At 46.5% G+C, this 26,122-nt stretch overlaps 1 protein-coding gene across 2 annotated transcripts in view; it reads left to right on the forward strand.

Annotated features, from left to right (window-relative positions):
• The first annotated feature begins 333 nt into the window (after positions 1–333).
• The window catches only part of GPAT3 (glycerol-3-phosphate acyltransferase 3), a 60,647-nt gene continuing 34,858 nt past the window's right edge, over positions 334–26,122 (forward strand). The window contains exons 1-2 of one of the 2 annotated variants that reach the window (XM_075605696.1): positions 334–602; positions 15,134–15,200. In XM_075605696.1, coding sequence (XP_075461811.1) covers positions 459–602; positions 15,134–15,200 — 211 coding nt within the window. In that variant the 5' untranslated portion in view covers positions 334–458. The remainder of the gene's footprint in view (positions 603–15,133; positions 15,201–26,122) is intronic. The other variant, XM_075605703.1, reaches the window with a different exon arrangement.

Raw genomic sequence — 26,122 nt, forward strand, 5'->3', positions numbered from 1 at the left:
TTTGTGATAAATGAATGTGCTCAGAAATTGTATTTTTATTAGCTTTACCCACTTATAAAGTATAATGTTAGCAACAACCTTGCTTAATAAACTGCAGAGGGGGAAGAAAAAAATATTTTAAAAATTGGGGACTGTTGGACAGCCCAACACATTGTTTAGTTCACTTACACATTGAGACACAAGTAATTCTTAATAATAGTGCAAAAGGTGCTGCCCTAGTTACCTTGCACAGAGTCTGAGGACTGAGGTGCAGAGGTCGCTGCTGCACTGCCATAAATTGGGAGGAGGGAGATATTCAGGAGGCTCAAGGGAAGGGGGAGTGGCCTGACAGAGGAGGAGGAAGGGAAGTCAATGCCTCTCTTGTGAAGTTTGTTGTTCTTGCTCTGTCAAGCCAAAGGCTCAGGGGAGAAGGGGGAGACCCAGATGAGAGGCTGGCAGGCTGCAGCGTGGTTTGGGTTATGGAGGACTTCAGGACAGTGGCTTATAACATCTTCTCAGTATGGGTCACCCTGATCTTGGTGCTGATCATGTTACCGTCAATGTTTGGGGTTTCTCTGGGGATCTCGGAGGTTTACATGAAGATTTTAGTGAAAATCTTAGAGGTAAGATGCATTTTGTGAGCGCTGTTAGTTAGACTGGGGTTTTTACACGGGGTGTTTTGATTAATTATTAGATCACTGCAATCTGATTTTGCATCTTGCACACCCGGAGAGTAAGTGATTGCTAGACCTTACAGTGCTATACCGCATTGGAAGTGTGCAGTTTTTCTACATTGCACACTCACAAGAAGTAGGTGTCTGGCTTATTTTTTTTAAGTCTGCTTTGATGTGTGGGAAAGGTAACAGGTGTGACAAGTAGTAATGACTTAAGAATGCACATTGCCCTTTGAACTGTAAGCGGGACCAGCCATACATTTTATTCACCTTTGCTGAAAAATAAGTGGCGACTTTTTTGCCCAGACCCCAAATCTTTGAGATGTCTTCCATTTCATTAAAAAAAAAAAACCTATAACCTAATAATTGGGAATAAATAGCTACCTAGTCCAATAACATAGACTTGTCAACGTCTAATTGCTCAACACCTCTTTTAGGTGAACTAAATCTGTTGCATGTTCTGCAACATTACCAACACTGAAGGTATTAGAGTCTGTCTCTGATATGTTTAAATGCATTGTAATAAGCCCATAAAATGCCATCGTACACAATGTGTGTTTGCTTTACAATTTGAAACTGAAATAAAATTAACCATGTGCCAAAATATATGGCTCAAAAGGTTATTTCTGAACTGTGTTGCCACAGTATAATTTTTAAAATACTTTTACAATAACTTATGTACTGGAGGAAATAATTAAACCTTGGATCTCCTCTTCACATTTAATTTTTTTAATGAATAGTGTTCGGTCCTTTTTAGTTTAATGTTAATATAGATATACTGTATTAAGATATGCATTTTTTTTTGTATAGATACCGTATAGACATTTAGCATTGAACTGCTTGTTTAAAAAAAAAAAAAAAAATGAACTTGCAAAAAGTATACATTGGTGTGCAAATCTGGAGCTTGCTGTGCTATACCAAAGTAAAGGCCTGTCCTTTAAAGCAGCAGTCCAAGCTGCCTTTTTTTTTTCCTTCTCTCTTCCCCCCCCCCCCCCTTCAGTATGTGCCTCAATACAATCCACACAATAAGTAATTGGCTAAATTGCCGATCGATGGGCAAAGATTTGGCTCAGGGGTTCACTTAATGGCTGTCGGTGCAGCAGAAGAGGCCCAAGATACAAAGTTCTGTGGGGAAGATCATGTGACCAGGCAGTCACTAGATACAATTAGTGCACTGCTAGAGAGAGGGCAGGGCTCAAAAAGGGGTGTGCCACTGCCTGTTAAAGAAGAGGAAGGGGATGTGACTTTGTAAATGGTTGCAAAAGAAACAAAATTGCTTGTAACATTATAATATATTAAAAATGTCAGTTTAAAAAAAAAAAAATTCTACAAGTATTTTCTCATAGTACAGAACGGATCTATTAAAGAAAACACACGTACAGCAAGGCCCCGCTTCTCGGCGAGATGCTTTTCGGCGGTACCGAGAAGGGGGCCGCCATGTCTGCGCATGCGCAGAACGGGCCAGTCCAGGGTTGCGCATGTGCAGAACGGGTTTTTTTGCCGTTCTGCGCATGCGCACATAACGAAAATCGCCGGTTCTGCTTTCCAGCGATTTTCGCTTTGCGGCGGGTCCTTTAGAACGGAAGCCGCCGCATGCATGACTGGGGCCCTCCTGTAGGATATTGCTTGGTCTGCAGCTTGAAGACCAGTTACATTTGTTGTGCTAATATCTACTTTTTGTCCTCTTGAATGTCTGGCCAATTTGGTGATTACCATAAACGGTAAAGAGGAAAAAAATCAATATGAATCACGCTCTTAAATGTTAAAGGGATATTTAATGAGCAAGGTGAGCAGATAACAGTTGAAACCTGCAGTGTTGTGGCACACACACATCAAAGGTCTCTACAATTTAATGTGCAGCTTGGAAAAGCAACAGCTAAAATGAGAAAATCCTGAACTCGTTCTTTGGTTTAACTTTACAGGGTTGAAATGACTACATTTACGAGCCGTAAAATCTAATGACCAAAATTAGATTCTTGAAAAGAGATACTATTACGGACTACACAAAATACTTAACATTTAACTTCTACATTGCTCAGCTCACATTAACATACAATATAGTGAAAAATGATGAAAGTATTTAAAAGTTAAAACGGAGACAAGTGTGGCATGTAAATGGAGTGGCTATAAAACCTGTATGAGATAAGATATAAATATTATCTCTGTGCTGTGGGAGAGAAGATCCGAGACACGGCGTGCTCTTCAATCAATGATCCTGAATTTTTGGATCTGCTATAACCAGTTATAGGTTATAAATGTTTATTGAACACAGTGTCACAGAGATATAACCTCCGTCTACATCTGATTGCTCTAGCTCATCGTGGTACGCAGCTCTAATATGCTGCTAAATCGCCAGTTGATCGCACGCAACTATGATGGTTTAATCGCATGTGAAACGAAGTGTAAATGTAATAATTTTCAATACTGTTATCACTATATTGTTTTGCTGTGAGCATTTTATTCTAATGTAGAAATTAAATGTTCAGTATTGGCATCCACAAGTGTGTATCTCGTTGAGAATCTATGACTTCAGTCATTAGATTTTCCTGCTCTAAATGTTTAGTGCACAGCGGTAATCAGGGCACTACCACATTACATTCAAAATTATTGATTATTTTTTATTATTGATTACCTTTTTCTAATTTTCACCTCTTGAGCGGTGTTTGTTACCCCTTAGTAAATTTTGAGCATAAATAAGTCTTCTGTGAAGATGCCTTCCAGTGCTCGAACATCTCCTGCAGCCTATTTTATTTATTTTTATTTATAAAATGTTTTACCAGGAAGTACTGTAATACATGGAGTTAACTCTCGTTTTCAAGTATGTCCTGGGCATAGAGTTAAGATGACAAATAATACATGGTTACATAAGTGAACAAGGTATACGTTATATACGACATAGCACGCACAGTTAGAGATAATATATATTATAGATGTATGTAGCAGTTACAGACCAGGTTAAAATGTGAGACCGCTTTAGTTATGAAAGAACTTAGTCTGGTGGTGGCTGTGAGAGTCTCTGGTAGATTGTTCCAGTTTTGGGGTGCACAGGAAGGAGGAGCGACTGGATAATTTGCTGAGCCTTGGACCATGAACAGTCTTTTGGAGTCAGATCTCAGATAAGTGCTGCATGTGGTAGGGGTGAGTAACTTGTTCAGATAGACGGGTAGCTTGCCAAGAAACTATTTGAAGACAAGACAGGAAAGATGAACTTTTGGTCATCACTTGAGTCTAGGCACAATCTAGTTCTTTAAGCATTTTGCAGTGTTGTGTGTTGTAGTTGCATTGGAGAACAACACAGCATATTGAATTGTAGAGAGTATCAAGTTTGCTAAGGTGGATTTGGGATGCTGAGCCGTATACTATGTCTCCATAGTCGATAATTGGCATTAGCATCTGCTGTGCGATACGCTTTCTGACTAGCAGACTTAGGTAGGATTTGTTCCTGTAAAGTATACCTAGTTTTGGCATAGGTTTTGGATGTCAGGGTATCAAAGTGCATCCCGAATGTTAAATGGGAGTCAAACCATATGGCCAAGTATTTGAAACTAGTAACAGGAGTTAGGGTGGTGTTAGCGTTGGTTCTAATCTGGAGCTCAGTCATTGGAAGCTTTAAAAATGTATCTTTGGTCCCAAATACCATTGTTACAGTCTTGTCAGTGTTTAAAAACAGTTTGTTTTGGGAAATCCAATTTTCAAGTCTCAAAGTCAGATTGAAGTATGTGTTCAAGGTCGGAGAGGCTAGGGCTGGGTGCATATAAGGCCGTGCGTATAGTGCCCGCGACGGGTGACGCCGCCCAAAAACAAATACATTGCTGCCGCCGCGTGCGCTTATAGTAAGCCCGATGGAGCGATTGTCGCGGACTTTGGAAGCCGGGAATATTTGATTTTTCAAGGGCTGTCGCCTCGTGACAGCCCCTGAACAAATCAAATGCCTGGTAGCCCACGCCGCCGCCACACAAAGCGAAATATAACGTTCGCTAGCGGTGATGTCGCGGGCACTATACGCGCGGCCTGAGATTGTGTCATCTGAATACATGTGTATTGAAGCTCCCTTACAAGCTGTGGGAAGATCATTGATGAACACTGAAAAGAGTAGGGGCCCTAGAACAGAGCCTTGTGGGACACCACAGGTGATATCCAAGGGGTTGGAGCTAGAGCCTGAGATGGACACATGTTGGGATCTACCTGATAGGTAGGAATGTTACATAGTTACATAGTAGATGAGGTTGAAAAAAGACTTCCGTCCATCAAGTTCAACCTATGCTAAATTTAGACAACAGATACTTTATCCTATATCTATACTTATTGATCCAGAGGAAGGCAAACAAAAAACAACATTAAGGGGAAAAATTAATTCCTTCCTGACTCCAAGAATTGGCAATCGGATTAATCCCTGGATCAACATCCTTCCCATGTATACTTATTTGGTATATCCCTGTATACCTTTCCCATCTAAAAAGATGTCCAACCTTTTTTTTGAACAAATCTATTGTATCTGCCATCACAGTCTCCATGGGTAATGAATTCCACATTTTAACTGCCCTTACTGTAAAGAACTTTTTCCTTTGTTGCTGGTGAAATTTCCTTTCCTCCAACCTTAAGGGATGGCCCGAGTCCTTTGTACTGCCCGTGGGATGAATAGTTCTTTTGAAAGCTCCTTGTATTGTCCCTGAATATATTTGTATATAGTTATCATATCGCCTCTTTTCTAATGTGAATAAATCTAATTTAGCTAGCCTCTCCTCATAAGTTAGAATGTCCATCCCCTTTATTAATTTGGTGGCTCTTCTCTGCACTCTCTCTAGTTCCATAATGTATTTTCTTAGGATTGGTGCCCAAAATTGTACTCCATATTCAAGGTGTGGTCTTACTAATGCTTTGTAAAGGGGTATAATTATGTTTACGTCCCTTCCATCCATTGCCCGTTTGATGCAAGATAAGATCTTGTTTTCCTTTGCAGCTACTGCATGACATTGGGCACTATTGCTAAGCCTGCTGTCTACAAGCACTCCTAAATCCTTCTCCATCAACGATTCCCCCAATATATCTCCATTTAATTTGTAAGTCGCCTTTTTATTCTTGTATCCCAAATGCATAACCTTACATTTATCTGTATTAAACCTCATCTGCCATTTACCTGCCCACGTTTCCAGTCTCTCCAAGTCCTTCTGAAGAAAAATTACATCCTGCTCTGATTCTATTACCTTACACAATTTAGTATCATCAGCAAAGATGGAGACTTTGCTCTCGATCCCAAGGTCATTAATAAACAAGTTAAAAAGCAGGGGTCCCAGTACCGATCCCTGAGGTACTCCACTCACGACTTTAGCCCAACCTGAAAAAGTTCCATTTATGACAACCCTTTGTTGTCTGTCATTTAACCAGTTTTCAATCCAGGTGCAACTTTCTTTATTTTGTACACCAACCTCTTGTGTGAAACCGTATCAAAAGCCTTTGCAAAATCTAAGTAGACCACATCAACAGCATTACCCTGGTCTAGATTCCTACTTACCTCCTCAAAGAAACAAATAAGGTTAGTTTGGCAAGATCTATCCTTCATAAATCCATGCTGACTATTACTAATAATTTTATTTTCCATTAGGGATTCCTGAATATTATCCCGTATTAAACCTTCAAGTAGTTTCCCTACTATTGAAGTCAGGCTTACAGGTCTGTAATTTCCCGGTTGTGATCTAGCTCCCTTTTTAAATATAGGCACCACATCCTGCTTTACGCCAATCTTGTGGTACTGAGCCTGTGGAAATGGAGTCCTTGAATATTAAATATAATGGTTTTGCTATTACTAAGCTTAACTCCTTGAACTCTTGGATGTATGCCATCGGGGCCAGGTGCCTTATTAACTTTAATTTTTTCAAGTCGCTTATGAACTTCTTCCTCAGTTAACCAATTGTTCATTAATATGGAGGTTGTGGCTTCCTCCTGCCGAACTACTATTGAACTTGATTCTTCCCTGGTAAACACAGAGGCAAAGAATTTGTTTAATACCTCAGCTTTTTCCTTTCTCCAATATCTGCCTACCCATCTCACACTGAAAGGGTCCTATATTTTCAGTTTAAAATATGTTTCCCTATTCCAGAGCACTTGAGTTTAAGCAAGATAACATGATTCACAGTATCAAAAGCCTTTGCAAAATCTAGGAATATTGCACCAGTGAGTTGTTCCATTCCACACTGGATTTCATTGCAAACTTTTAGCAGGGTAGTTACCGTGGAGTGTTTGGGGCGGAATCCAGATTGAAATTGGCTAGGGAAATTTGTCTTTGTATAGTAATTGCTTAATTGGGAGTGAACACATTTTTTCCATTACTTAGAATTGAGAGAAGAGATATTTGCCTGTAATTTGAGACTGTGGGGCTTATGCAGAGAGGATAGAGGAGGAAAATAGCGCCATCTTTTGGCGAAAATATGCACCAGAGAAGCTTGTCCTGCAGAGAACATGGAGAGATTCATAAAATTCGCCACAGCAGGTTTCTTTACTTTAAAAATTGCCAAACACGTGGCGAGATTGGTAAATTCGCCATGTTAAAATAGGGTGGTATGCAGGTAGCATAGATGCACTGCAACTCGCCATTCTGCCCTATATTATAGCGAGTTCAATGTAGCCAGAAAAACTTGGCAATTTTGAATCTCATCAGAAAAAAGAGGTAACGCAGCTTTCAGCATACGACCATAACTTACTTCAATTCTGTGGCTATTTTCCTGCCGTTTTCACATTAAATAACGTTCCTCTCTGCATAAGCCCCTGTGTTTTTGTCCCCACTTTTGAAGATTGGGACAATTCTGGCAGTTTTCCAGGTCTTGGGATATGGCCTGCAGACAGGATAGAGTTGACTATGGAAGCAATTGGTTTAGCAATGGCTCGGGCACCAAGTCTTAGGAACTTAGATTGCAGTAAGTCAGGCCCACATTGGCTTTTTAGTTTGAGGAGCGCTTGTGTCATCTCCTCTTCGTATACTGGGACAAATTTAAAATTGTGGCCAGTGTTGGGAGAGAGTGGGGCTATAGGGGTACTCTCAGAATGAGGTTCATGTTTGTGGGTTGGATTGCGTTTTGTTAATTTAGTAGCACTTCCCACAAAGTAATCATTGAATGCATTTGCAATGTCAGTGGGATTTGTCAGAGAAATGCCCTCCTTAGTGATATTACTTGTTGTTGTTTGCTGGAATATGGGAATATATTGTTGATAACTTTCCAGAAGTTAGCTGGGATTGATGTATTCTGGTGAAGATTGTCAGGGTAATATTGTGCTTTTGCATGTCTTCTTTGCCTTGTGCATATATTCCGCAGGCATCTGTCGTGATTAAGATCCTTGGTAGTGCCAGTTACTTTGTAGCTTTTCCACAAGGCATCCCTGAGCTGGTAGAGTGCTATAAGGTCAGTTGTAACCCACGGTAGGTGGGCCCCCCGTACCCCTATTCTGCGTAGTGGAGCATGGGTATCACAGAATTTTTTTTTTTTTTTTTAAACTCAGATTGGAAATAATGAAGCTCAGAATCTGGGTCGGGAATTAAGTCGATTCTGTACCAAGGGCAGTTGGTAAGGTCAGCCAGAAACTGTTGTGGGATAAAGTTTCTAAATGTTCTAGTGAGGAGAACTTTAGAACTTGATTCGGGTGGTTTAATTTTCCATACACAGTACACTATTGCATGTTCACTGAAAAATGTCAGGAAGGATGCCAGAGGATTGGATTCTGCTGGGATTTGAGGAGAGAATCCAGTCTAGCAAGGAATGGTTGTGAGATTTCAGGTTTGTCTGTGTGGGTTGGGAAATGAGTTGTTGGGTTAAGTGACGTGAGTTGTGTCTGGATTTTGTGGTTTTTAGGGTTGAGCCAATTGTAGTTTAAATCCCCAAGAACTAGCAGCTCACTCATCTCATTCAGAGAGGAAATGGAACCAAGAAACTGGGTGATATCAGTCAGGGATTGTAGGGTGTGGTAGATGCCAACAACCAAGATAGGCTTAGGCTGAGTCCATGCTCCCTGCTTGCTCGCTGAGGCTCAGGGAAAGCGGGTGCTTTCCCTGGCCTTGCGGTTGCTTACCGCACGCGCCGTCAGCGGGCCTGCTGGGGGCGGGCGCGTCACTGGCCGGGGGCGGGCCAGTGACGTCACGGAGCTGGTTCGCCCTCATTGGGTGAACCGCTCACGTGACCGGCCTGTCTCGCCGGCAAGCGGGGGAATTTTAAATTCCCCTAAGACCTGCGCTTCCGCAAGCGCGCGGAAGCGCAGATGAGCCCCTACTAAAGCCGCTCTAATTGCGGCTGTAGGGGCTCAGTGCTGAGCGGGAGCGCGCCTCAGCGCGCTTCTGCCAGCAAGCAACTAACATGGCCGAGGCCTTAGAAAAGTGGAGGCAGATTTTGCTAACTAGGATTTCAAAAAAAGGGGGGGGGCAATTTAAGGGGGTATATTGTAAGGTGCAATATAAAATAACAGCCCCCCTCCTCTCCCTCCCCCCCCCTCCTCTCCCTCCCCCCCCTCCTCTCCCTCCCCTTATCTTTCCTAGAAATGGAGTTGACTTGAATAAGGTGTATTCCAGACCTGATTAGTAAATAAATATGACTCCATAGTCTTTGTAAATGAGCCGCTGTCACCCTGCATAGGTGACGACAACTGAATGCTGACCTGCATTATGAGTAAGAAACCATGTTATTTGTGCTGCTGTTACATCCAGGTTAGACTGACCTCTTGTAGAGATGGCCCACATGACCTGTACGAGAGCCCAAGTGTAAACAAGAGACTAGCTAGACCAATTGACCATGAAATACATTTTAAAATGAATCTATAACGGTTTATGGTTAAATCTGCTTTTGGTATAATGCCAACATTAAGGATACAATTGGCAGTCACTTAAACACTCATCTATTTTTATCAGTCCGTTTCGAAACCTCATCCTCACCACCGTGCATTGCAGAACAGATGGGTAACTCGCTTGCTTGTGGCTTATGGTTTGCTTGTCACTTTATCTCATATGCTGTAGGACAGTGGTTTCCAACCCTTCTCTTTTTTTATTTATTTATTTTTGTTAAGGAACCCGAAGTGAAATTCTGAAGAACACCCAACAACCCTCTCTATTTGCATTTGAGATCAGATGCATTGTAAAATTCTTCTGTATTTGATACAATTTTCAAATGACCAGAAAAGTGCAGGGAACCCTTTAGGGACGCCCAAGGAACTCGATGGTTCCTTGGAACGCTGGTTACAAAAACGCTGCAGTAGGATATAATACCTTACTGCATGCTGACTCGGCAGAAGGGATACACACTTTGTGTGTGTGTGTGTGTGTGTGTGTGTGTGTATACACATAAAATATATATTTTTTTTCTTTAGGTTTTTGAATTTGTGTTTTTGAAACAGATTTTGCCTTTCTGAAAGCAGCAGTTCAAACAATATCCTACAGTACATGGTGTGTGTGTGTTTTTTTTTTTTAATCAGTTCTGTACTTGTAGCATTTAAAAAAAAAAAAAAAAAAGACGTTTCTAATGTAGGTAGCATTTTCAAAGCGACAGCCCCTTCCCCTTCTGATAGGCGCTGGCCCCACCCTCTCTCTAGCAGTGCACCAATTGTATCTAGTAACTGCCCAGTCACATAATATTGCTGGACTACATTGCCCAAAATGCTGTGCAAGAACTGAATTAAATAATCCGAGTGATCGATTACAGGAGAACGGTTCCATCTGCAACTTAGCTAATCAATTGTCAGTGTGCAGATTGTATTGATGCACATATTGAATGGGGGAATTTTGAATAAGCTTGAATAACTCCCAGAATGGTGCAGGCTCCTGCAGGTTTTTGGGGTGTACGGGCGTTATCCTGCAACAAAAGCAGCACCCTTGTATTTAATTACCTTGTTATAAGCCGCTCAGAATAAAACCCTTCAGGGTCCATGTAGGTTGCTGAGCTTGTTTGGAAAATTAGGTTACACCTGGGAGCGAGAATTTAAATTGATCTAAGGCGACGTCCATGGTGTGCGAAACCGCACGGAAGCGTCCGTGCGGGGCGCAATCAGATTGCCTTAAGGCATTGATCGCGCCCATAGACTGCATGGGCGGAGATAGGAGGGGGCGCGCGTTGCGCACGAAATCGGTTACAACTGATTTCTTGGTGCGGCATGCAGGTCACATGAGCGGTTCGCCCAATGAGGGCGAACCAGCTCTGTGACGCCCCCCACGGCTCGTCTACCATGGACAGGGAAAGCACTCGCTTCACGCGGGTGACCTCACAGCCTCCGCGCGGGCGAATGCTCCATGGCCCGGGCCTATGAAATAAACATGAGATTTGCTTGAACTGATTGTGTGTGTTTTTTTATTTTTTTTTATTTTTTATAATTTATTATTTTATAAGTTCTTTCTCAAATGTACAAAATTAGATTTTGTGTTGGCGGATTCTGTTTATTGCACTGCGATGCAGATTTGGCACTAATATGACTTTAATTTCTGTTGCTGCAACAAATTAAAACTACAAAAAAGGCTCCAGCACACACTGATTAATAGAGAAAACGAAAGTCATGGAATATGCCAAAAATGTAATAGCGGTAATAATAGAACAATAGGTATCACACAAATATGGAAATGCTACATGACTATAAATGCAGAATATATGGATCTTAAAAAGCACAAGAGTAGGGGGGAGAGTAACACAGGGAAGGGGAGTGGGGAAAAAAACACTAAAGCAAAAACTGCAAACAAATAAACATAGAAAAAGATAATGGGGGAGGGTAAGAGGGGCAACGTTTCGGGGTGATGGCCTGTTCCCTTGGGTCCAATGGAACCACAAGGTACTTCCCTTAACCCTAACCCCCCCTACAAGACACAAAGTAGCCAAATAAGAATTGGCTCAGAATCAAGTCCTGATCAAAAGTCCACAGTATATGCAAGTGTATTAAACTCAAACCGTCCTTTAAGTGGGATTATCAGGCTTCTGTCCTCTCTCTTTCAAATTCAAAGGTGGCTGTTCAAGCTGTCGTTTTTAGAAATACATTTTTTTCCCCCCATTCAATAAAGTATGTGCATCAATACAATCTGCACACTGACCAGTGATTTAGCTAAATTGCCGATCGATCCTTTCTCCTGTGATCGATCAGCAAAGATTAGTCTTGGGGGTTCATTAAATTGCAGTTCGTGCTGCAGAACAGTGCATCTTGGGTAAAGTTCTGTGGGGGAGATCATGTGACCAGGCAATCACTAGATGCAATTGGTGCACTGCTAGAGAGCGAGCAGGACTCAAGAGCCAGAGCCTGTATAAGAAAAGGAAGGGGATGTGACTTTGTAAATGGTTGCTATAGAAACAAAAATGCTTGTTACATTAGAATACATTACAAATGTTGTTTTTGAGAAAATACTTTTAGCTTTTTTTTTTTTTTTTTTTTTTTTTTTTAGTACAGAACTGATATGTTTAAAAAAAACACACGAAGGATATTGCTTGAACGGCTGCTTTAATATGTTGTACACATTAACACAGCAAAAGCATTAAAATATAGCCTAGTACAGGGGCGCACAAAATCTTTATGCTGCGCCCCCCCCACCCCCGCCTGCTCTGCCGGTCGCCGCCCCCCCTTCCTTACCTCGCGCGGCGTCAAATTACGTGACCCCCGCGTCATTTGACGCCACGTCACTGTGGCAACCGTGACGTCAGGTGACCCGGCGAAGTCAAATGAAGTTGCCATGGTCACGCGTCCAGAAGCCGGCTGAACCTCGGTAAGTAGAGGTTGCAGAGGCCTCGTCCGGTTCCCCGACATTTAATTGAAATGCCTTGGGGAAGAGTGTAGAGATGGAGGGGGGGTGGCCCGGTAATAAAGGGGTTACACCCCAGCTGGCCACCCCCACCATCGTATGGGAGGCGAGGGGTTAGCTGTTATGTATGTTTGGTGTTTTTATTCCCCTGCCTCAGTGCAAAACGTGTTTCCCCTGGTTACATGTATTTCTCCCCTTACAGTGTATGCACCAACCACATACACTGGGATCAGGTCGGCAGGGAAAGGGTGAACTGTATTTACATGTTTATGGCCCTTTGTTCCCCATCCCGCCTTTTTTAATCCCCGTTTGCAGCCCGTCCCATAGGCCGCCGTTGGAGCTCCATGCAAGTCTATGGAGATTTCAAGGGTTTTGGCCTGATATCAAAGAAGATGAGCAAATGGCGCCCGAGAGGATAAGCGGAATTTCTCAATTGAAGTGAATGGCGTAATGTCTTTCAATGGGGATTCCTCGAGTTCGCTCTCCAAGAACGAGTTGGCTGCCGCCAAACCGCAATCTCCGAAAGCGGATACAATTTCAATAAAGAGCTTTTGATCGCTAAATTGGCGTGGGAACTTGGTCACAGCCAAGAACATTCATATTAAAATTGTAACTCTGGTCCTAGGGCAGATAGCGGTCTAATTCTTTTTGCCCCTAGCTCAGGGGGACCCCCTTACTTGACCCCAACAGGGTCCGACGGGCAATGGCCACAGGAACGGGACGCGGCCGCCACGAGGGTCGCCCCATTGACCGCAATGGCAGAGAAAAGTTGTGTGGCTTTAAAACACCAAGTCCGAAAGTGCAAAAACGTAAAACCCATATCTTCGGTTCTGTAAGGACTAGAGGGCTGGGATTTGGCCACCGTGTAGTCACTGCTCTGGCGTGATTGCATGGCAATTTCCAGCCCTCTATGATCAACCAAACAGAATATGGGTAACTGGTTAAAGTGTGGTTCTGCCATTGACATCAATGGCGGAGAAATGCAATTTCTAAAACATGTCAATTTTAAAATGTAATATTGTATCTCCGGTTTGGCGGGTCGCAGCGAGCTGAAACTTGGCCACCATGTACAGACCCCTCCGGCATGAGGGTCTGGCAAGTTTTAACCCGCTCGGCCCAACTGAATGGAATATTTTGATATATATAAAATATTGTAAATGTACTGTATTTTATGCCTAGTAGCCCGCGAAAGCTGCTGACCCACACGGTATGTTAATGGGCAGGGGGAACAGTGTGTCTACACAAAGGCCACTGATCAAAGGCTCCTTTCCCCCTCCCTCCCCCCCTGGTTTGTATATACAGGGTGGAGAGAACGCAGGACATGGCCTCTCATATGAAGTGCCATAATTTACACCTTTAGTCAGGCTTCCCCGGCCCAGATCCCCTTCTGGCAGACTTGGAGACGCCAACTCTTTTGAGTGGGGTTAGGAAAAGGGGAGCCTGACTAAGGGATTGTGCGCATGTGCCAGCTACCTGGGGGCAGGTACCAAAGTACTTCCCACGTTAGCTGGCAAAAGGTAATTGGGTACAGATAATTGTGAACCAATATCTGAGACCCAATGTTAGGGATAGAGCCCAAATCCTATATAACCAATTGTCAGCTCTATGCCCAGAGTTAGTTCGTGTTCTTCGTTATTACATCTGAATGATACCTGATGCCTGATGAATTGCTAATCTGAATCCTGATTACTTCATTGCCCCATTCCCACGTAAGTGTATATATTCTGTGTTATTTGTTCAATATTGTGTGTTCACCTTCCCTGAAGGAATAAACTTTCTTTATCATATCACAGTCGCATTCAATTCAACCCAGTTATTTTGGTGTATATTATAACCCTGTAAGCTATCGTGACAAAGAGCGCGGGACCTCTGCAACTTCCCGTTCCCCCCTCCCCCCCCCCCCCCCCCCCCCAGTTTGCGCACCGCTGGCCTAGTACACCCCATATCAAACTTCTAGCCTTAGATGCGTTTTGTATCTGTAGGGCTTACCAATGTAAACCTTCTATTCTGTTGGAAATGTGTCATCCTGATCATGATTGCATCACTAATACAAATGAATTGCAGACTTCCCTGTACCATTACGGGAAGGGCACATGACAGTAGTTCAAGGGCCACTGCGCTCCCCTCTTTGTTGGGTTGGTTGGACATGTAAATATGATGGATTTAAGTATCATAGTTGCTAAACTGTGCAAAGCCATGTGACTTTTATGAGCGTAAAATTATTTCTAATCTAGCACCGCTTCGTAAAGGTGGCCCTTAGTGTGCTGGGGGCGATGGATTGTTCTGTGTAGAGCAGGGTGTTTGTGGGGTAATGGCTGGGGTTGGTCATTTAACACTACGTAGTGCTTCTTGCAGCATCACAAATTTCGACCATGGGTCCCAGCAACCCCAGAGTTGTTAAAATCAGTGCTGCTATGTTGATTTGGTGCCAAATTCCGTTTTATATCCCATACATTATTTACTTGGTTATTAAGCAAATAAAAATAATTCAGCAATACTTAAATGAACACCCTGTTCAATAATTGAGGAAACAGTGGAATACCCATCAATCTATTTCGTGTATACTTTTTACATTTTGTATGTACTGTATTATAGCTTAAGTGGAAAGCAGAGAAACAACAGTATTATAAAGGAAATTAAATAAGTTTACACCACTTGACTTGCTGCACATTAGACCTCCAAATTTGTTGCTCTAATATCTGTGTATTTATGTTTTTGTTTTTTTCTTTGTAAATAGTGGGCCACCTTACGGATACAGAGAGGATTTCAAGATCAGAAGAAGCTTCAACTAACCATATCCAATGGTAAGGAATATATTACACCAGCTGCAGTTTGGGGTGTGTGACTGAAAAATCAGCAACATCCACATAATCCAGTCAGACGGACATGGTCTTGGAGAAAGCTCGCATAAAGCGGTTTTCTGCATATTTTAGCTGATCAATTGAAATGTGCAGTACCGGCTAACCTGGACTTATAGCAGTGGCATATTTGAGGAATTAAGCAGTGCTATTTCATAACACACCTGGTTTATTCACGTAAGTGGGCTGTATGGTGTCTTCCAATAGCACTGTTTGCCAAATATGGACCTAAATCTATCAAATCTTCTTAATAGATTTCATAAATCTTCCATATGAAAAGACAGACCAATATTTCACATGGAATAAGTCGCAGCCATTTTTCTTCTGTCACTCACCACAAAAAAAAACATGTGAGCAGATCTTTCTGGAGCCGTGTAGTATACAAAGGATACGGGTCAGTGTTAAGTGTTATACAAAGGTGACCATACGTCCCAGTTTGGCGGGACAGTCCCGTTTTTTTTCAGTGCTGTTGCGGGTCCGTACCGGAAATGTCCCTGGTTTTCTCAATGGTCCCGTTTTTTAGCCTGTGCGGCGGCGAGGAGGAGGATGCGGCAGCCCGGCCGGTGAGTATTTTCTGCCGCCGGGCTGCAGGGGATTGGATGGAGGATGCGGGGGCGGGGCTTTGAATGCCAGGCCGCGGGGGATTGGCTGAAGGTAGGAAGATGCCGGGGGGCGTGGCTTTGTAAAAAAAAAAAAAAAAAAGGCGCAGGGGTGACCGCCTGGCTGCCCGCTCTCCCTCCCCCGGCACTCCAGCCCTTCCCCGGCTCTCCCTCCCCCGGCACTCCAGCCCTTCCCCGGCTCTCCCTCCCCCGGCATTCCAGCCCTTCCCCGGCAATCCGGCCCTCCTCCCGGTCCCCGGCTCTCCCTCCCTCCGGTCCCGGCACTCCGGCTCTCCCCTTGGTCCCCGGCTCTCCCCACCGTCCCCGGCTCTCCTCTGGACCGGCACCCCAGCCGCTCGCTAGGAGTGCTGCTAGTGAGCGCGTGCCACAGCTTGCCGTCTCCTATCTGAACCCGCCTCCGCAGTCACCTCCGCCGAACCCCAGACCCCTGAGGTAGGCATATGGGGGGAGACATGGGAGATGCAGTGGGGCCCGGGGGGAGACATGGGAGATGCAAGGGAGGTGCAGTGGGGGGAGAAATGGGAGATGTGGGGGGGGAGGGGAGAAATGGGAGATGGGGAGAAATGGGAGATGCGGGGGGGTGGGGGGGGAGGGGGAGAGATGAGGGGGAGAGATGCGGGGGGGGAGAGGGGGAGAGATGCGGGGGGGGAGAGGGGGAGAGATGCGGGGGGGGGAGAGGGGGAGAGATGCGGGGGGGGAGAGGGGGGGGGAGAGGGGGAGAGATGCGGGGGGGGAGGGGGAGAGATGCGGGGGGGGGAGGGGGAGAGATGCGGGGGGGAGAGGGGGAGAGATGCGGGGGGGGGGGAGAAATGGGAGATGCGGGGAGGGGGAGAAATGGGAGATGCGGGGAGGGGGAGAAATGGGAGATGCGGGGAGGGGGAGAAATGGGAGATGGGGGGAGGGGGAGAAATGGGAGATGGGGGGGAGGGGGAGAAATGGGTGGGGAGGGGGAGAAATGGGTGATGCGGGGGAGGGGGAGAAACGGGTGATGCGGGGGAGAAACGGGAGATGCGGGGGAGAAACGGGAGATGCGGGGGAGAAACGGGAGATGCGGGGGAGATGCGGGGGAGAAATGGGAGGTGCGGGGGAGAAATGGGAGGTGCGGGGGAGAAATGGGAGGTGCGGGGGAGGGGGAGAAACGGGAGATGCGGGGGAGAAACGGGAGATGCGGGGGAGATGCGGGGGAGAAACGGGAGATGCGGGGGAGAAACGGGAGATGCGGGGGAGATGCGGGGGAGATGCGGGGGAGAAACGGGAGATGCGGGGGAGAAACGGGAGATGCGGGGGAGAAACGAGAAACGGGAGATGCGGGGGAGAAACGGGAGATGCGGGGGAGATGCGGGGGAGAAACGGGAGGTGCGGGGGAGAAATGGGAGGTGCGGGGGAGGGGGAGAAACGGGAGATGCGGGGGAGAAACGGGAGATGCGGGGGAGATGCGGGGGAGAAACGGGAGATGCGGGGGAGAAACGGGAGATGCGGGGGAGATGCGGGGGAGAAACGGGAGATGCGGGGGAGAAACGGGAGATGCGGGGGAGAAACGGGAGATGCGGGGGAGAAACTGAGATGCGGGGGAGAAACGGAGATGCGGGGGAGAAACGGGAGATGCGGGAGATGCGGGGGAGAAGCGGGGGAGGTGCGGGGGAGAAACGGGAGGTGCGGGGGAGAAACGGGAGGTGCGGGGGAGAAACGGGAGGTGCGGGGGAGATGCGGGGGAGATGCGGGGGAGAAATGGGAGATGCGGGGGATGGGGAGAAACGGGAGATGTGGGGGGAGAGATGGAGATGCATATGGGTATATGATGATGATGATTTTACCTGTGCGGCCCAATTTTTTAAAATATGTATCGGGAAGGCGGGCGTCTTTATAATATGTATTGGCGGGGGCAGGTATTTTTATTATGTATTGCGAGGTGGGAGATGCAGGGGGGGGGGGGGAGAAACGGGAGATGCGGGGGGGGAGTGATGGGAGATGCAGGGGGGGAGTGATGGGAGATGCAGGGGGGGCGAGATGGGAGATGCAGGGGGGGAGAGATGGTAGATGGAGAGGGGAGAGATGGGAGATGCAGGGGGGGAGAGATGGGAGATGCAGGGGGGGGAGAGATGGGAGGCAGGGGGGAGACATGGGAGATGCAGGGGGTGGGTATATGATGATGATAATGATTTTACCTGTGCGGCCCAATTTTTTAAAATATGTATCGGGGAGGCGGGCGTCTTTATAATATGTATTGGTGGGGGCAGGTATTTTTATTATGTATTGCGGGGTGGGGTTTTTTGGTATGCATTTTTTGGGGGGAGTGAGTGGGGTAATAGACGGAAGGTAGGGGCGAGGTGAGAGGTGAGTGAGTGAGGAAAAGAGGGAGTAAGGCTGCGCTTATAGTGCGCGCAACAACGACGCGATGGATGACGTCACCCGCCACAGTCGCCACCCACGAAAGTTATATTTCGCTTTGCAGCGACATCGCAAGTGACCTGGCCATTGATTGGTTCAGAGGCTGTCACATGTGTATCCACCCCTGAAGAAGTCCGAATACCCGGATGAAACGCGTAGGGTTATTTGCAATTGCGCAGTGATTAGTGAGCTGTGTGGAGCCTCTTGCCGTTTTCTGTGAACCAGCTGTTCTCCCGCTGTAAAGACCTTAGCGCTGATGCTGACTCCGTAGCCTGCCACCTCCCTTACCATTGGAGGAGAGCTGAGGAAGTCCTGTGACGTCAGACGCTGTTCGGATGCGGATGAGACTGATCCTACCCAGAGAATTCGTGTGTAGCTGTATTTGCTGTATTATTGGCGTCGCTCCTAACCCTGAGTTGGTTACACTGCCTTTTATGATCGTGGAGCATGTGAGTGTACTGGAGCTCACTGCTCTAAGGATTTGTTTGTTTATTAAACTCTATTGTACCATGATTTTTTCTCTTTTAATACATGTTGATCTGATTCCTGTGAACTACCATTTACCCACGAGAGGAGTTCTTGCGCTCTGTGTACTTCTCCTGAAAATCTGGTCACCCTACATACAAATAAAGTATTTTTTTTTTAAATCCTGTGATTGCCTCTCGAATTCAGCATTAATGGTAGGGTGACCAGGTGTCCCGGTTTAGCTGGGACAGTCCCGTTTTTTTTAACCTCTGTCTCGGCTTTTTAGTCTCTGTCCCGATTTTTTAGTCTGCCCGGCTGCCCTGCATACTGTAAAATGTTCCGGTTTTTTTGTGGCTGTTCCGCTTTTGACCATCAGAGCAGGGGGGGGGGGGGGCAGCAGAGAGCAGGCAATGCATGGAGGAGAGCAGGGGCCGGGTCTGAACTGCGGAGCCCCAGCAGTGAGACCCGGAAGTGTCAGTGAGAACTTCCGGTGTCTGCTGCCAGGGCTCAAGATGGCTTCCCCCACCCATGCAGGTATGGTCCAGAATGGGACACACTCACTCACACAATGGGGGGGGGGGCAGAGAGGCACAGGCACAGCATGAGGAGAGGCAGAGAGAGAGACACACAGGCACAGCATGAGGAGAGGCAGAGAGAGAGACACACAGGCACAGCATGAGAATAGGCAGAGAGAGAGAGACGCACAGCATGAGGAGAGGCAGAGAGAGAGAGACACACAGGCACAGCATGAGGAGAGGCAGAGAGAGAGAGAGACACACAGGCACAGCATGAGGATAGCAGAAAGAGAGAGACACACACACAGGCACAGCATGAGGAGAGGCAGAGAGAGAGACACACACAGGCACAGCATGGGGAGAGACACAGAGAGACACGCACAGGCACAGCATGGGAGAGGCAGAGAGAGAGACACACACACAGGCACAGCATGAGGAGAGCAGAGAGAGAGAGACACACACACAGGCACAGCATGAGGAGAGGCACAGGCACAGGATGGGAGGAAGACAGTGTGGGGAGAGAGGCACAGCATGTGAGGGGCACAGCATGGGAAGAGGGGCACAGAGTGTGGGGGGGAGGGAGAGAGACACAAAGAATGGCGGGAGAGAGACAGAGAATGGAGGGGAAAGAGACAGAAAATGGAGGAGAGACAGAAAGGGGGGGGGGGAGAGAGACAGAATGGAGGGGAGAGAGAGACACAGAATGGGGGTGGGGGAGAGGACAAACAGAATGGAGGGGAGAGAGAGACGAGAATAGGGGGTGGTGGGAGAGAGGCAGAGAATGGGGGGGGAGGAGCATGGAGGGTAGAGAGAGAGAATGGGGGGGGGGGGGAGGTGTGAGAGAGAGAATGGGGGTTTCACAGAATTGGGGAAGACAGAGAATGGAGGGGAGAGACAGAATGGAGGGGAGAGACAGAGAATGAGGGAGGGGAGAGAGACAGAGAATGGGGGAGAGAGAGACAGAAAATGGAGGAGACACAGAATGGGGGAGAGGAGAGGGAGGGAGAGAATGGGGGGGAGAGGGAGAGAATGGGGGGAGAGGGAGAGAATGGGGGGAGAGGGAGAGAATGGGGGGAGAGGGAGAGAATGGGGGGAGAGGGAGAGAATGGGGGGAGAGGGAGAGAATGGGGGGAGAGAGCGAGAGAATGGGGGGAGAGAGCGAGAGAATGGGGGGGGGGGGAGAGAATGGGGGGGGGGAGACACAGAGAATGGGGGAAGACACACAGAGAATGGGGGGGGGGGGAGAGAGAATGGGGGAGAGAGGAGAATGGGGGGGGGAGACACAGAGAATGGGGAAGACACAGAGAATGGGGGGATTGAGACAGAGAATGGGGGGAGACACAGAGAATGGGGGAAGACACAGAGAATGGGGGGATTGACACAGAGAATGGAGGGGAGAGAGAATGGGGGGGAGACACAGAGAATGGGGATTGAGACAGAGAATGGGGGATTGAGACAGAGAATGGAGGGGAGATAGACAGAGAGAATAGGGGGGAGACAGAATGGGGGGGAGAGAGACAGAAAATTGAGGAGAGACACAGAATGAGAGGGGGGAGAGGAGAGGAGAGGGGGGGGAGAGGGGAGGGGGGGGGGAAGAGGGAGAGAATTGGGAGAGATTGGGAGAGGGAGGAGAATTGGGAGAGAGGGAGAGAATTGGGAGAGAGAGAGAGGGATAGAATGTGGGGAGAGGGGGGGGGAGAGAGGGGGGGGGGAAGAGAGAGGGGGGGGGAAGAGAGAGGGGGGGGAAGAGAGAGGGGGGGGGAAGAGAGAATGGGGGGGGGAATGGGGGGGGGAGAGAGAATGGGGGGAGGGGGGAGAGAGAATGGGGGGGAGGGGGGAGAGAGAATGGGGGGGAGAGAGACAGGGAAGGGTGGAATGAGAATGTAGGGGTGGGGAGAACGAGAATAGAGGGATATGGGGGGAGGGAGAGAGAAAGGGGTGTGTGTGAAAGAAGGGCGGGACAGAGCGGGGTAGAGAGACAAAGGAGAAGGGGCGCAGTTGGTGATATTATTTGTTTCTATAAACAATTTTTTTTATGGTGTCCCGGTTTTTACTTTTGTAAATCTGGTCACCCTAATTAATGGACATGTCTGTCTTGGAACTGTTATGTTTGGTAGTCGCTTCAAACAATGGAATCTGTAGGAAACAATCACTTTATTTTCTAATAATTTTACACTTGCAGCCAAAGGAAAGGAAAATAAGTCTGCAACGAGTGCTAAGGCTAATGGAAAATTCTGAGGAATGTCTTCATGTAGCCCATTTAAACTGTTCCCTGCTTACTACTTGCGTTGGCTTCAATTGAAAAATGTTTGCAATTACGCAGCACTCTCTTTCTTTCTTCATTAACTGCAGGAGTAATTTTTAGGAGATTAATAATAATAATAAATTATTATCATTAATATTCTTCATGATGCAATCACATTTAAATGTTTGGTTATATTGTTGACTGTTGTAGAAATTGCCTTTGCTATGGCAATTAGTGGCTATGTTCTTGACTACATTTCGGAATTGATGCTATGTATTCCTTACAGCCCGCCAAAAAAAAAAAAAAAGTTACATGTTTTAGTAATTGGTAAACAGAAATATTTCTTATGACATTAGTCACTCTGATTCAGAGACCTTCTGTGTAGCTCTTTGAACAGTGGGTAGTCTGCTGCTTTTGCAGCTGAAGGAGTTTGGGTATGTTGATGAAGCAAAATGCTGTAGGAGTAATCCTGCACTTTCTTAGAAAATGAGTTTTCACTGATGGCTCGTGTCACCTCCAGCTCTTTTCCTGGTCGCTTTCACAATACCTTCATGCACTGTGTGTTTACAGATGGTGACAGCTTCCTCTTTGCAAATCAGCAGTGTTTCAGTTGGATAAGTGACCCTTTGTCATGCTGCCTCTTGTGAAAGCTCTAGAATCCAGGCACCATTGTATAAACTAAGTACACTGAGGGCATTTGCTTGAATTCTTCTTGTCTATAAATAAAGCGTCAACATATACAGAATCAAGTTTGGTCCAGCCTCACAGCTGGTAGTGTTTGGGTGGAGGGAGTCATTGGTGGTTTCGGGATTCCTGAAAACTTTGCTTCTTTTTAAAAAAAAAATTTTTTTTTTTTTTTTTATAGGTCTGGGGGCGACTCTGGGAAACTAACTTAATTTTTGTTCAGTAGGCGAGAGTGAGAGGCGGTAACAAGGGAGGAGAGGTGAATGTCATGGGCAGACTAGAGTGCGGGTTTAGGGTAGTATTTGGAGAAGAGAGCTGAGATGGAAGGGTTGGGGGGCAGTGTCTTTGAGGGATTTGTATGTCGGAGCTAGAGTTTTAAATGTATTTTTGCAGGATATGAGAAGATGGTGCAGGTATCTGTATCATGGAACAGCAGACTAAGAATGGTGAGTGAGGTTGACGGGTGGACTTCGACTCCAATAACCCTGTACACATGGTTTTCTTTGGTAGTTTCACAAATTGTGTGTGTGTGGTGTGTGTGTGTGTGTGTGTGTGTGTGTGTGTGTGTGTGTGTGTGTGTGTGTAATCTATCCTTCATATTTAAGGGTTTTGTGACAAAGGCAAAGTGGAGATCAGTAACGTGCCATTTTGCAGCCTTTGGCGTGTTTTTTTTTTTTTTTTTAATTCAATGGTACTGAAGGTTGGATTGATGCTTTTGACATGTTGAGTCTAAATATTATCACGCTTTAGCTAAAGTAGTTAAAACATCTGTATTTGGGGTGGGGGGGAGGAGAATCTATCCCTCAAAGGTAGGTAGCATGAGGTCTCCGGAGCTGATCCATGTTAATTTCAAATCTTGGGACCCTTGCTCACCGAGCTACTTGCCTCTAAAGATGCTGCCGGTATCTGTTTAGTTAAAAGGTCCTACGTCTCATGGGCCAAGGGATGACATAGCTGCTTCCTATTGGCCTACAGGACCTTTTAAACCCCATATCTTGTGCCCAGCCAGGGCTGCTAACGGCAGCCACTTTAGAGGTATGGATCTTGGGAAGTAGTGGGTTCCCGGGTCTGAAATCGACACTGTTCAGCTCTGGAGACTCCCTGCTTCATATCTAGTACCACAAAATCCAAAGAGGCACTGGTGCTGTAATAAAGAAAATGTGGGAAGCTGGTCTGTTTCTCCTTCCCTGAGCAACAAATTACAGGTGTAGGAATAGATGCCTCTTGTGTCTTGAGCAGGGGGACACACACATTCAGCGCTCTTTGGGGGGAAAACAGCCCACATAATATACGGTCAGTAGTGTGAGAGGTTGTATGGACTGTTGAATATTTAGAAGTTTTTATATATAAAGTATGGGAAAAGAAATTTAAATATATTTATTGTTCATGCACATTAAAAATATTGGACCTGGATCTCAAGCGGTTTAATAATTACCCACGTTTATCACTGATTGGAAGCTATAGACAAGCTATAATGCTCAGCAGAGAGCTGTATAAAGGGGGCTGTTGGAAGACATTATTCTGGTTTGTAGACCGATTTTGAGAATTCTTGAACTGTAACAACCAAAAAGCTCTAGTTGGATAATAATCTAATCGTAATGGCTAGAAACATACTCTGACCTCTGATAGTTAGTTAAACATTGATTCCAGTATATGCAATTGTAGCGCACTTTCCCCCACCCCTTTGGGAGATATGGCGGCTACCGTGTATGTGGTGCGTTACCTGCGGCTCACAGGAGGCCTGGGCCTCCGTTGCTGGGAGCCTGGGGTGAGTCTGATCCGTCTGGTGACAGCGCCACCTGCACGGGATCCTACTATGTGGGATAACCCTGTGACAGAACCCAATACAGTACACACACACTAATGAGGATAACCGTTTACTGTGAGCATAATATAAGGAACAATACTACCATGTCCCCACCAACTAGGCCTCGCAGGGCCGTAACCCCGCAGTGTCCTCAACCAATGTCCACACCTGATACATATGTCCACACAGTACTGAGGTGCTCCTGGGCACCTAAGCTCCCTGGTGTCCACAGGAATGAGCCCACCCAAATGTGTGTGACCGCGCTGCCCACAAGAACAGATGATGTTATCGTTGGTGCACTTGTAGTACCTGCCCAGGTGCGCCTACACCCGAGTATGGCCGGAAGATAGATAGAAATAGATCCGTTGATCCAGCGATGATGTCAGCGAAGTCTCTACGTGGGATGGTTCCACCATGAAGAATCGCTCTCTTGCTTGCGCAATGAAGGGGTTAAACACCAGTACCATGTTTATTTTGGGTAGCGGGGGTTGGTGAAGCTGGTATTTTGTCCTTGATGGTTGTTTAGGCCTCGTGGGGGGTTTGCGGGTGTAGTTAACCCCTTCATAACCGTAGCGGTTAATACAGCTAAGGTAATGAAGGGGTTAACCCCTCCCGCTACCCACCCGGTAGGCATAAACACCCATCCTTGGGGCTACTACCCCCTTCACCCACCCCCGCTACTTACAATAAACACAAATACACACAGCTGCCCCACTACCCACCTCTTGGCCCCAATAAACATGACAATATCTAATAAACGCCAATACACAAGCCACCCCCCCCCTGTGCCCCCACATAAAACCATGATTTATTTTTTTACACACCGGATTAATACCACAGGACAGCGGTGGTCCCGAAGGGTGTCCGCATGCCCCACAGTGCACACTGGGGGGTACCCACGGGTGTCTGGGGGCCCTTGGGTAGCCCCTGCTAGGCCCCTGCCAGGCCTCCAGGTGGTTTCCATGGGGGTCTGGGGGCCCTCGGGTGGTTCCCATGGGGGTCTGTGGGTCCTCGGGTGGTCCCCGTTAGCGTCCTCGGGTGGTCCCAGTGGGTCCTCCCTGGCCTGTGGTACCATTCTTGTATTAAAAAAAAACATGGCCTACATTTCAATAAATAAACCTTCTCACTCCCCCCCCCCCCAACAAACACAGTAATGGGCAAAATAACTATTATCCAGATATGGATAATAGATTATTTGCCCATTATTAAACACATTAGCCATGCAGCATAAATAAAGTAATTAAAAAACGTTCTGCTTATCCCTGCCAATGTGAAGGGCGTCCTCGTTGGCTTACTGCAGGTTCATGTCCTCCATTGCTAGACAGACTACATTCTAATGGCCCCTAGCCCCTTAATCACCTTAGCGGTTAATAACCGCCATAGTAATTTAAGGGGTTAACCGACCCTGCCCCGCTACCCACCCGGGAGGTCTAACCACCCACCCCGGACCAACTATTCCTTTCCTGTATCCACGGAGTGGCATAGTGGTACATCATACCCATATAATATGGGCATGATAAACCACTATACCACTCAATGGGCACCTAATCAAATTACATGAAGGCCAAAAATAAACAATAATCAAACATACGCAAGCAGCTAATCAACCCCATTCAATAAATCAAAACACTAGCCAACAAATGAAATAAATACAAGCACTAGCCAACCAATTACATAAAAACACTAACCAACAAAACAATTAATTATAACCAGTAGCCAACAACGACCTCCCGTGGGTTCCACCCAAGGACCCCCAGACACCCGTGGGTACCCCCCGGGGTGCACTGGGGCCTGCGGACACCCATCAGGGCCACCAGGGGACCCCTGCTAGCCTGTGGTATTAATCCTGTGTGGTTTAAAACCACATTTTTTTTTTTTAATGTGGGAGCACGGGGTGGGTGGGTTGTGTATTGTTTTATTAAATATTGTAATGTTTATTGGGGGCTTAGGAGGTGGATAGTAGGGCTGTTGTGTGTATTTTATTGCGGGGGTGGGTGAAGGGGGTAGCAGCCCCAAGGATGGGTGTTTAGGAATAACGGGGGAGTAGCGGGAGGGGTTAACCCCTTCATTACCCTTAGCGGTTAATACCGCTTCGGTAAAGTCCACCCGCAAGCCCTAAACAACCACCAGGGGCCAAATACCAC

This window comes from Ascaphus truei, chromosome 1 (assembly GCF_040206685.1).
Source record: "Ascaphus truei isolate aAscTru1 chromosome 1, aAscTru1.hap1, whole genome shotgun sequence".
Taxonomy (NCBI): domain Eukaryota; kingdom Metazoa; phylum Chordata; class Amphibia; order Anura; family Ascaphidae; genus Ascaphus; species Ascaphus truei.